The sequence below is a fragment of the Euleptes europaea genome, chromosome 2, assembly GCF_029931775.1.
Source record: "Euleptes europaea isolate rEulEur1 chromosome 2, rEulEur1.hap1, whole genome shotgun sequence".
Classification (NCBI taxonomy): domain Eukaryota; kingdom Metazoa; phylum Chordata; class Lepidosauria; order Squamata; family Sphaerodactylidae; genus Euleptes; species Euleptes europaea.
The window spans coordinates 38,354,185-38,366,420 of NC_079313.1; the positions used below are offsets into that span (position 1 = coordinate 38,354,185).

Here is a 12,236-nt window from a genome sequence, read left to right on the forward strand (position 1 = left end):
TTTTGAATGTTTTTCAGAGGAAGCATTACATAAGGTGCACAGTCCAACCATGACCTCAGCAGGGTATGTACCACAGTCGCCAGGTAGTTGTTTCTGGGGAAGTTGTTAGGAAAGGAGAGGGAGGCAGTCAGATGACACATGGGGCTTCGCTTAATCAACACATGTAGCTGAATCATGTGAAGTAACATTTTCTAAACTAAACTACATTGGACTGAAGGTGGGAGATCACATGTGTGAATGTCATCAGCAGGGAAAAAGAAACTCCCTGCACATAGAAAAATGGCATGAGAGAAACTTGGATAAAAAGCCTTCTGCCATGTCAATATTATGTATCAAGAGTTTTAGTTTTGCCAGACATGAAGCCCTTTTGCTGCATTCAAATGTCAACATCCAGAAAAAAAGTCACTGATAATCTGTGATAAGACTAGGTGGCTTATACTAAATGTCAGGAATCAACCCTGCTGGGAAGCCACATCTGATGATCATGAAGCTCTTCTTCCCTGTTCCAGGTGTGTGAAGGATGGTTCTGGTGGTGATGTAAAGGGCATCTACGGCATTGCTGAAATAACTCTTGAGGGGTTGTGGCTCAGTGGTAGAGCATCTGCTTGGCATGCAGAAGGTCCCAGGTTCAATCCACGGCATCTCCAGTTAAAGGGACTAGGCAAGTAGGTGATGTGAAAGACTTCTGCCTGAGACCCTGGAGAGCTGCTGACTGTCTGAGTAGACAATACTGACTTTGTTGGATCAGGGGTCTGATTCAGTATAAGGCAGCTTTGTGTGTTCATGTGTGACTATTACTTTAGACATTTCAGGAGAAATGGTTGTAAATGACACAAAGGTAAAATTAAGCAGAGCACATGGGAAAATAAAGCTTCTTAAATTGTGGTTCTGCAATTCAACAGGTTGGCTAGGAAAATTGTGAAATTTCCTTTGAAATTCCATAGACCGCATTAGCAGTCTAAGTAGATCTCTAGGGAAAGCAACAGGGACTCTTCTCCTGTTGACACATTGAACTAGAGAATGGTATTTTCCACACAAGGACAAGTTTGGGGCCAGGATTCTTGAAGGACCATCCCCCATATTGTCCAGACCACTGCCCCACAAGCCCTGTTCCCTGTACCCCCAACTTTAGAGGTGAGGCAACCAGATCAGGGCATTTTCAGTAGTGTTATCTCATATGTAGAATGCTCTTCCCTTGAGGCTTGCCTGGCACCTAAGCTGCTTTCTTTTAGGAATCAGGCCAAAACATTTCTGCTCACTTAGGCTTTCAATGAACATGTTGCTATTGTAACATTATTTTCACCTGGAAACTGTAGTTTTAAGCTGTCCTATGATCTATGTTTTTATGCTGGGCTGGTGCTTTTTTTTATGCTGGACTTTAATATCATTTAAAGGTTTTTTATTTTGTAAGCTGCCTTGGGCATGTTCCTGGAGAGGGGATATTAAAAGGTTCTAAATAAATCAATCAATTGCTTTTGTTGTTCACCCATTGCTGCTATAGCTGCCAATATGGTGGGGCTTCCACATGGCAAATTTCCCAGCATTTTCTCTGCCCAGTCCCCCAAACTGGCCATTTTCCCCATGACTGTCAGCACCCCACTGCTCACATTCCTCCAATGTGAGAACTGACCATTGATTCCTACTCTCTGCTTCCTATTTTTCAGCCAGCTCTCAGTCCATAAGAGGACTTGTCTCCTGCGTGTCTATAGAAATCAGACTAGTACAGCAAAGACTTGTCCTCTTATCCCATGACTATGAAGTTTGCTTAGCAGTCTTTGGTGGGGGACTTTGTGAAAAGCCTTTTGGAAATCCAAATACACAATGTCCACAGGCTCATTCCTGTCCACATGCTTATTGACACTTCCAAAAAACTCTAAACGGGTAGTGAGACAGGACCTACCTTTACAGAAGCCATGTTGGGTTTTGCTCATCAGACCTTCCCCTTCTATATGTTGACAATTCTATCTTTAGTAATTCTTTCCATCAATTTACCTGGAACAGACGTTAAGCTAACTGGCCTGTAATTTCTTGGGTCTCCCCTGGAACCTTTTTTTTTTAATAAATGGTTGTTACATTGGCCATTCTCCAGTTCTCTGGTACAGAGGCTGATCGAAGGAACATGTTACATATCTTTGTTAGGAATTCAGCAATTTCCCATTTGAGTTCTTGAAGAACTCTAGGATGAATACTGTCTGGTCCCTGTGACTTGTTAGTTTGCAATTTGTCTAGACGTTCTAGGACTTCCTGTCTTGTTACCACTATTTGCCCCAGTTCCTCATTCTTCCCTCCCCAAAATCTCTGATCAGGAGAAGGAATCTGCACTATATCTTCAACAGTGAAGACAGATGAGAAGAATTTATTTAGTGTTCCTTTACTCCCATTGTCATCCAATGGTCCAACCGCTTCCCTAGCTGGTTTCCTACTCCTAATGTACTGAAAGAATTTCTTATTGTTTGTTTTGATGTGCTTAGCGATATGCCCCTCAAAATCTTTTTTTGTATCACTAATTGTCTGCTTGCATTTCCTTTGCACAAGTTTGTGTTTGCTTCTGTTCGTCTCGTTTGGGCAAATCTTCCAGTCTCTGAAGGAAACCTTTTTTTCTCTAGTTGCTTCCTTCACCTTACCTGTTAGCCATGATGGTGACCTCTTGGACTTATTATTACCTTTCCTGACCTGCGGTATACAAGCCTGTAGTAATGTGGACTTGAGTAACCCCCAAGCCTTTTCCAGAGATTTAACCCTCCCAACTGTTCTTTTTAACTTCCTCTTTACCAGGTTTCTCATTTTAGAGAAGTTCCCTGTTTTAAAGTCAAAGGTAATTGTGTGAGATTTCCCAGTCACTTCCCCACTTACATATAAATTAAATTTGATGCCATTGTGGTCACTATTGCCAACTGGCTCAACTACATCCACATCCTGCACTAAGTCACTGGCAGCACCACAGAGAATTAAGTCCAGGATCCCCTCCCTTCTGGTTGGGTCTATGACAACTGTTCAAGGGTACAGTCATTTAGGATGTCTAAAAAAATTATCTCTTTGGCTTGACTGGAGCCAAATATGAGTCAATGTGAGGGTAGTTAAAGTCTCCCATTATTACTACTTCATTACCTTTACATGCTTCCCTAATATCATTCTCCATCTCAAGATCACCCTGAGCCATTTGGTCAGGGGGCTGATAGAACGTCCCCAGTACTAAATCACCTTTGCGGCCCGGAATCGTCACCCATAAGGATTCTGTGGACGAGTGTGCCCTTTTTATGGTTTATGGCTATCTCATATACCCTCAGTATTCCACTTGAGAACTTGCACTTGTGAACTGATCATCACAAGCCAAACACAACAAAGAGAACTTTGCCCAGTCAGTCCACACAATTAGTTGAGAATGACCTAGGGAACAGTGAGTTATGACTGGGATCTACCAAGGTGTGAGCAGAAAAGAAAACTGTACCTCACACTGTTCTGCTTGCACAAACAGCACAGCACCAGGGCCGCAGCAACACATAGTGCACCAGTATTTTCAAAAATAGAATAATAGAGTTGGAAGGGACCACCAGGGTCATCTAGTCCAACCCCCTGCACAATACAGGAAATGAACAACTACCTCCCCACACATCCCAGTGATCCCAACCCTCCCCCCGCCATGCAGGATCCCACAATCAAAGCACTCCCAACAGATGGCCATCCAGCCTCTGCTTAAAGACCTCCTAACACTGGGACTCCACCACTCTCCGAGGCAGCACATTCCACCGTCAAACAGCCCTCACCGTCAGAAAGTTCTTCCTAATGTTTAGGTGGAATCGCTTTTCTATTAGTTTAAATCCATTACTCCGTGTCCTAGTCTCTGGAGCAACAGAGAACAAGCTAGTTCCCTCATCAACATGACATCCCTTCAAATATTTAAACGTGGCTATTATGTCTCCCCTCAACCTTCTCTTCTCCAAACTAAACAAACCCAACTCCCTAAGGGGGTTACCGCACTTGTCTTCCCAGCGATGTATTAAGAGTTAGAAAGTGCAAACAGTATTTTTTATAACGTTTTCAAACTCTTAATACATCGGTGGGAATACATAGAAAGTTCGAACAGTATTTTTTATAACATTTTCAATGTATTCCCACCGATGTATTAAGAGTTTGAAAACGTTATAAAAAATACTGTTTGCACTTTGTTTGGCCCCTTGAGCTGTGAAGACGTCTCCCAACCATTTATAAGCTGTGGTATCCAAAAACCTTTTTAAAGCGATGTTTTTTTATAACATTTTAAAACACTTCATACATCGCTGGGAATACAAAGTGCGGTCACCCCCTAAGTCTCTCCTCATAGGGCATGGGTGGGGAACCTTTTTCCTGCCAAGGGCCATTTGCACATATATAACATCATTCGGGGGCCATACCAAGTGTAGATCTCCCGGTGGGGGGAAGAGGCTAGGGTTGCCAGGTCTCCGGCCACCACCTGGAGGTTGGCAACCCCAGGGGAGGCCACGCAGAGAAGGCCTGGAGGGCTCCCCCGGTCCTCCCCCCCCCCAGGCGGGAGGGCAGCCAGCAGTGGGCCCAAGCAAACGAGGCACCAGGGAGGTGCAGCCCACGGTCGATCAGCAAGGAAGGAAAACAGGGAAAGGGAGAGAGGGAGAAAGAAATGGAAAGGGGGAGAAAGAAAAGGACGGAAGGAGACAGACAAAGAAAGAGACAGAAAGAGAGGGAGAAAAGCCTTCCTCCCCCCACACAAAAAATGTCCTCGGGGGCCACATACGGCCCCCGGGCCTGAGGTTCCCCATCCCTGTCATAGGGCATGGATTCCATCAACGAAATATGCTACAGATGGTTTGGATTATTGTATTGAATGTGATTCGGAAATTGTATCAGAAGAAATACCAGGCGTTATGTCTGGCACATGTGGAAGAGACAGCAGCGGAGGGGCCCTTTTCACTTTACAGGCACCGAGGAGTCATTCCAGCGCTGGTGAGGGCCGTTGGAGCGCCGACCATAATGAAGCAAAGTCAGGTGACACGAATGCCTGAGCGAACGACCAGTCGTTCTGCTTCTCCCGCCTTCTTCCGAAGAGGTAGAAAAAGGCAAGAGTCCAGCAGAACCTTAAAGACTAACAGAAATATTTTCTGGTAGGGTATGAGCTTTCGTGAGCCACAGCTCACTTCTTCAGATACAGCTAGAATGTGAGCCCCGTGGCGCAGAGTGGTAAAGCTGCAGTACTGCAGTCGAAGCTCTGCTCATGACCTGAGTTCGATCCCAGCGGAAGTTGGTTTCAGGTAGGCGGCTCAAGGTTGACTCAGCCTTCCATCCTTCCGAGGTCGGTCAAATGAGTACCCAGCTCGCTGGGGGTAAAGGGAAGAAGGCACTGGCAAACCACCCTGCAAAACAAAGTCTGCCTAGAAAACGTCGGGATGTGACGTCGCCCCATGGGTCAGGAATGACCCGGTGCTTGCACAGGGGACCTTTACCTTTATAGAATGTGAAACATTTAGCTAGAATGTGAAACGTTCACATTCTAGCTGTATCCGAAGAAGTGAGCTGTGGCTCACGAAAGCTCCTACCCTGCCAGAAAATATTTTTGTTAGTCTTTAAGGTGCTACTGGACTCTGGCCCTTTTCTACTACTGCAGGCAGACTAACACGGCGACCCACTGGGAATTATCTTCTTCCGAAGAGAAGCGTGGCTTGAGGCAGAAGCGGCCCCTTCGGAGCCCGGCGCGCGAGGCCTTTGAAGCCCCCCCGTCTCCACAGCTGAGCTACGCTGAGCGCGCGGGTGGACGCACGCGCCCTGGCTTCCTGCCCTCTCTCTGGTCTCTGCCTCTCTGCCGGGGGAAGGAGGAGGAGGAGGAGGAGGAGGAGGGAAACTGCACGCGCAGCCTCTCGGGCGGCTGCTGCGGCTGCTGCTGTGGGCAGTGTGCGCGAGGGACCGAGAGAGGAAGAGCCGGCGAGGCGCGCGGAGGACAGGCTGGGGAGCGCAGCCGCGCGCGCGCGACCCCCCCAAGAGCGCAGGGCTCGTCGTCCGGGCGGGCGCCTATGGAGCCTTGGAAGCAATGCGCCCACTGGCTCATCCAGTGCCGGGTGCTGCCCGTCAACCACCGGGTGACCTGGGACACGGCGCAGGTGTTCGACCTGGCCCAGACCCTGCGCGATGGGGTCCTGCTCTGCCAGCTGCTCAACAACCTGCGCGCGCACGCCCTCAACCTCAAGGAGATCAACCTGAGGCCTCAGATGTCCCAGGTAAAGGGGCGCGGGCGGGTAGGCGGGTGGGTGTGTTTCTTGGGCCGCTCTCGGGCTCCCCGCCGCTCCCTCTCCTGGTCCTCCTCCCGCGTAGAGAATCGCCTGGTGGAGGTCTTTGTTCCGGAGGGGACCTCCGGGCTGTCACTTTGGTTTGCGTTTGCTTTCCCTTTGTCAGCTGAGCTAGGCAAAGGGGGGCAAGGATGCGGAGGCTGGAGGCGCCCGTTATCCGACAGGGCTGGCCGGAAAGTGCGAGAGAAAATAAAGCAACCAGCGTAGAGACTCCTGTGAAGTTCTGGGAAGCTGTAACCGTTTTGGAGAGGAAGATCTCAGTTGCAGAAGCCTCCTAGGGCCTGGAGGAGAAGGGACAGGTTTCGTAAATAATAATAAAAATAAGATATAAAATAATAAAAAGAATAAAAATAAATAATAATAATAATAAGATAAAATGTTTCCATTACCATTCTGCTCTCATAACTGAATGCTTCAAGCTGGCTAAAGTATTTCATTTCTGATTCTGGTATTTATTATCTGAGGTTGGTGAGATTGGGGAGGAGGGATGGAGGTCTATTTTTCTGGTAATTCTGCTCCAAGAGTGTCACTTTTTGTATCAACATTAGGTTAACGAAGCATGTTTTTGATTTAACCTTGTTTCCCATCTTTTGGCCTGGTTTTTCTTGGTCAGCAGCCTTTGAAAAGAAAGAGGAACTGTGTCATGTAAAAGGAGACATCTAGAAAGTTGACTGCCTCCATTACTGTTCTCCGTAATTGCAACAGACAGGGGAAGCATAAAAAGACAGCCCCAAAGCAAAAATGTGCTGCTGTTGCTGCCCTCTGAAGGTTTCATGGGAGGATTTAAGGCATTTATCCACTTGTCTCTTGAAATAAAGCACATAAGAGCCAGAACAATGTCAAAACAACTTTGTGAGAAATCTGGCTTTCAGAGAGAGCTGACAGTAAGCAGTTAAAGGGAAGCTGGTGCTGAATTCAGAATCCCTTTGTGGCACCATGAATTAATGGGATCCGCGGGTGGGATAAGTAGTCATGGTGAAGGGGACATGGGACAGCATGACCTATGAGAGCCGTGGGCATCATACGGCTCACAAGAGCCACATTTAAGTCCTATTGATTTCAGAGGGAAATGTTAAGCACAGATGACTCCAGTTGGAGTCGAAAGGGTACAAAAGTGCTCCGTTGGGGCTTGATCGTTCCTGATACAGCCTAATAAAAGCAAAGAGCTCTCAGTATTAAACTAAATGTATTTGGTCAGTGGACAAAAATAGATACAAGCTTAGTTGTATCTATTCTCTGTTCTTTTTGTGGATATTTTAAAAAATACACTTCCATATCATGCTGCATTTTTGTGCCTGCCTGCCTGATTACAGCCAAATACAAGCAAAATACTTTCCTCCAAAGTACTTTGAGATTTAAACTTAACAAATGGGAGTGAGTTAGCCAAGATGATCTTAAATCCTCTGACTTTCAATGGGATTCAGTTGTGCCTAATTTAGCTGGGTTGATACCTTTAGCTTTATTCTACTTTACTCCCACTAAAGTCAATGGGGCTGATCTGTGTTAATTCGAGTACCCTGCCTTAACAGAGGTAGGGTACGCACTTAAATCAATGGCAGTAGCAATTTCTTGCATTTAAGTTTTTGTGCACAAGCTGAATCTGATCACTTAATAATAATTTATTTATTTCAGCGAGTTCAACATACCTCACATACATTACCTCAGTAATTCTTGCAACAACCCTGTAGTGTAGGCTGTTCTATGTTACTCTCATTATTGGGGGAGGGGGGGCAACCTACTGCTTATTCCGGGCACTATGTGCCAAATTAAGCACCATCTGGAGTTTCAAAGGGTTTTTAATTGGGCTTTATTGTTTAATTTTAGAATTATTACTTTTATTGTTAATATTATATGTTTGATGTTCCCTGCCCTGAGCCTGGTCTTGGCCAGGAAGGGAGGGCTATAAATTGAACAAATAAATAAATAAAATAAAAAATATTGCTCCAGGGGAGCAGCTTGCTTAAAGCAAGATGGAGGTCATATTTGAACTGAGGATCTTGAGAGCACAACTCATTTTTCTAGGTATTACAGGAGCTTTATTTTCTTCATTTATACCCTGCCTTTCTCCCCAATAGGGACCCAAAGCGGCTTACATTGTTCTCCTCCATTTTATCCTCACAACAACCCTGTGAGGTAGATTAGGCTGAGAGTGTATGGCTGGCCCAAGGTCACCCGGTGAGCTTCCATGGCACAAGTGGGGATTTGACACCAGGCCTCCCAGATACTAGTCCAATGATGCAGTATTAATGTTGCAACCCTATGCAAAGTTACTCTGGTCAAGGCCCAGGAAAATCAGTGGTCTTAAACTGATGTAATTCTGCATAGGATTGCACAGTAATAGTACAGTCCTAGAACACTTTCCCAGAAGTAAGCACCATTGAGTAGACCTGCTTAAGATTGATCTTAGTGTTGCAACCTTCAGAGCTAATTCTTGGGCATACCTTACCAGACTTATGCATTATTCAGTAAGACATGAGGCATGATCTTATATGCATATTTGCTCAGCAGCTGAGTCCCATTATAACTCTGCATAAAATAGTAGCCTTAAGCACATCTTAGTGGAGTGCATTGTGTATGTGTCTTGTTCTGTTTCTTATAGTAGGCATTCATTTCCCAGAACATTGGTGGAAATAACAACTTTTGGGAAGTAATATACCCTCTTGGTCACCCCCATACTGTTGCTCCAGAATTTCAAAAGTGTTGTGGGTTACCTGACAGTGTTTTGACATGCTAACAAGATGCATGTATGCATGTAGATTTTTTCATTGTGGCCCAATAGATTTTTTCATTGTGGCCCATCCTTGGTGAATGCTTTTTGCATGATTCCTGGAGATGTATTGCACGGTACCCACGTGTTCAATGCCCTTTGTTGAGATAAAGCAATAAGTAACATAACAAAACTTCCCTCGCTTAACTAGCACAGGGCCTGTATTCTTGGAAGGCAAGATTCTTTTTTTGTCTATATTTCTTAAGCACGTTGAAACATGCTTCAGGGAGGCTTTTGGGTATATAGAATGCATCTGTGGGATTTGTGCCTGATCTCTAAAGGAACTGAGTTTATCCCCTAATACTTAAGAGGTGGTTGTTAATTGCTTCTGTTTTCATGAGTAGCAATCATGGATCCAGTGGCATGTCAATTCCTATCTGAGCCTTAACATGTTACATAGTAGGATGGTGCATTTATTTCAGTAGAACTTGGTGCTACATAAATGATGTGGCAGTCTCTGTCTCATTGGTGCTTCTCAATCTTGTTTGAAAATAATTTTTTAGTGTTATGCCTAGTTGTCCACTCTCTGTATAAATGCCTTGTATGGAGCCTAGAGAAAATATTGAAATGCTTTCAGATGCTTGTCTTAGTTAATGAAGAGGCACTTTCAAAAGATGTCAGTTGCGTAATGAACTAGAATGGTTTTGGTGCAGAAGTCATTTCCCAATTAATTAATTTCCTAATTAATACTAGCCGTCTAGGCCAATAAAATCTGATTTTAAACATCTTCAACAAGACAGAAAACTTTAGTTAGGTTGGTCCTAGCTTTCAAGGCAGGGTATACTGGAACATGTTTTTGCTCTAAGGCATTAAAAAAGAGCTGCAGTAATTAAGGATTGTTTGGAATAGCACAAAAGACATATTTTATTTGCATTTTCAGTATATACATTGCTCTGGATGACCCAGGCTAGCCTGATCTTGCCAGATCTCAGAAGCTAAGCAGGGTCAGCCCTGGTTAGTATTTGGATGGGGGACCACCAAGGAATACCAGGGTTGCTATGCAGAGGAAGACACTGGCAAACCACCTCTGTTAGTCTTTTGCCATGAAAACCCCAAAAGGGGTCGCCATAAGTCTGCTGCGACTTGATGGCACTTTACACACACACACACACACACACACACACACACACACACACACACACACACACACACACACTGCTCACAATTAGCAGTTTGCTTTCAAGATGGATTTCTGAGAATCTACTGGCCTTGTATCTATGTCTTGAGGAAAAAATCTCTATACAGTCTTGGTCTTACATGCTCATATGTTTTGGCTACGCTACAGTAGCTAAGTATAATGTTGATCTGTTCAGCTGTAGTCAATTTACCTAAGTGGAAATTGCATCCTATGGGAGGTTAATTCTAAACCTGTGTAGCAAAAGTTAAATTCAATGGGAAATAGTTTATCTAAAGAAGAAAAAGAGTTGAGTTTCTTTCACTCATGAGTAAATGGAGCTGTCCAGTTTATTTCAGTGAGAGTTGAAAGCAGCCAGATTCCTGTGAGGATGCATAATTCACAAAATTGTGTCCAGTGTTTCCTTAAATTACGCCTTGGTGAACATGACACCTTTATTTTGAGCCTCTGTGATTAGTCAATACAGTTGAACAAAGCCAGTGACTACACAAAGAGAATGATCCTGTAGGTTTCCCTACAAAGAGTTGTCTACTTGTAAGAACCGCCAAAGTAAAGTCAAATAAATGTAATTATTCCCAAAGACTTAGGAGTTTATCACAGTAATTTAGATTAAATTGCAGCAAAGCCAACCTTAGGAAGTAGTTTACTTACAACTTCTGCAGTGTATCACCCTCCTGTACCTCCTCTGACTTTCATCCAGCATGACCAGGTTGCTTTATGTCCAAACTGGGATGGAACATATCAGTCATGGCACTGAAACGTGGCATTGTAATGCATCTAAGTTCTGAGTAAATGTTCACTGTGTTGGGCAGCAGCCCAGATGAACTTGAGCTCCATTCCTTGGAGGAAGTTTGAGATGCAGATGTGGTAATGCATATTATTAACTGTGGTATATATTTGGGAACATGCTAGGAGAACAATTGGCTGTAGAATACTCATGGAAGTGTAACAGCTTTGTAGAGAACAGATGTTGTGCATGCAGATGATCATAGGTGGAATCCTTGGTGCTTCCAATTAAAGAATCTCCATTGTTGAGAAAGATCGTTCACCGTCTGAGACCCTGGATAGTTTGATGCCAGTCAAAGTAGGCAGCTCTGAAGTAGGTGGCCTAATGGTCTGATGGTGTAGGACAGTTTTATCTATTATAAGTTTAGCATAGACTTTTCTGCAGAAAGTTACCACTTTATCTCAATTGCTTTGGGATTTTTAAAAAAACCCTTAAAATAAAAAAGCTCTTTTTAGTTAACATTAATTTGAAAGGACCTCGTATCCTTAAACATTGCTATTGTCAGGGTGACTAGTACTGAATTCCTATGCAAAGTTACTCCAGTGAAATCAGTGAATTTAGACTGGAGTAGCTCTGCAAAAGATGATGAATAGGGCAACCATAGCAGCCATGCTGTTTGTAAAACAAAGTAAAAAGCCATATGAATGAAAGTACTGGCTCAGCCATTCATGCATGGAGACTTAAAGCTCACTCAGTGCTGGACTTGGTATGTGCAATAGATTTGTTTTAAAAAGCTTCTTAAAGGGCCAGAACAATGCTGTACATGAGATGTAAAGGGATCATCTCTGAACATGGAGCAGGTGGTTGTGACTTGTCCCAGGCTGCCAGGTGAGTGCTAATTGACAAGCCTGTTTAAAAAACAACAACACATTTTGCATCATATGTTTATACCGCCTAGTTTTTCTAATGCCGCTTTGTAAACTAATTTTGGTTTCTTCAAAGAGGTCTATATAGACAGTTACATTTCCTACCAGGAAGACTAAAGTATAACGACGCCACTGTTGTGGAAATAGAGATGCTGTGTTAAATAATATATCTTAAAGTACACTTGGGATATAAAATGCTTGTGTTTCATTGTAAACTACTGGGAAGACTTAGTTTTAAGATGCATGCACTATATGCCCATGGACTATGGAATTATAGTTCCCTACATCCTCTTAGGCTATCTTTATGTGTTGAAATTAAATTCTAGAGAAACAAATTGAAGATGCAAAAGACTTGTCATATGAAATTGTTTTGCATAGATAGAACAACACT

At 43.9% G+C, this 12,236-nt stretch overlaps 1 protein-coding gene across 1 annotated transcript in view; it reads left to right on the top strand.

Annotated features, from left to right (window-relative positions):
- Window positions 1-6,017: 6,017 nt before the first annotated feature.
- VAV3 (vav guanine nucleotide exchange factor 3) overlaps window positions 6,018-12,236 on the top strand; it is a 247,371-nt gene continuing 241,152 nt past the window's right edge. Inside the window, exon 1 of the mRNA XM_056867457.1 lies at window positions 6,018-6,221. Within this exon, the coding sequence (XP_056723435.1) occupies window positions 6,018-6,221 (204 nt within the window). The remainder of the gene's footprint in view (window positions 6,222-12,236) is intronic.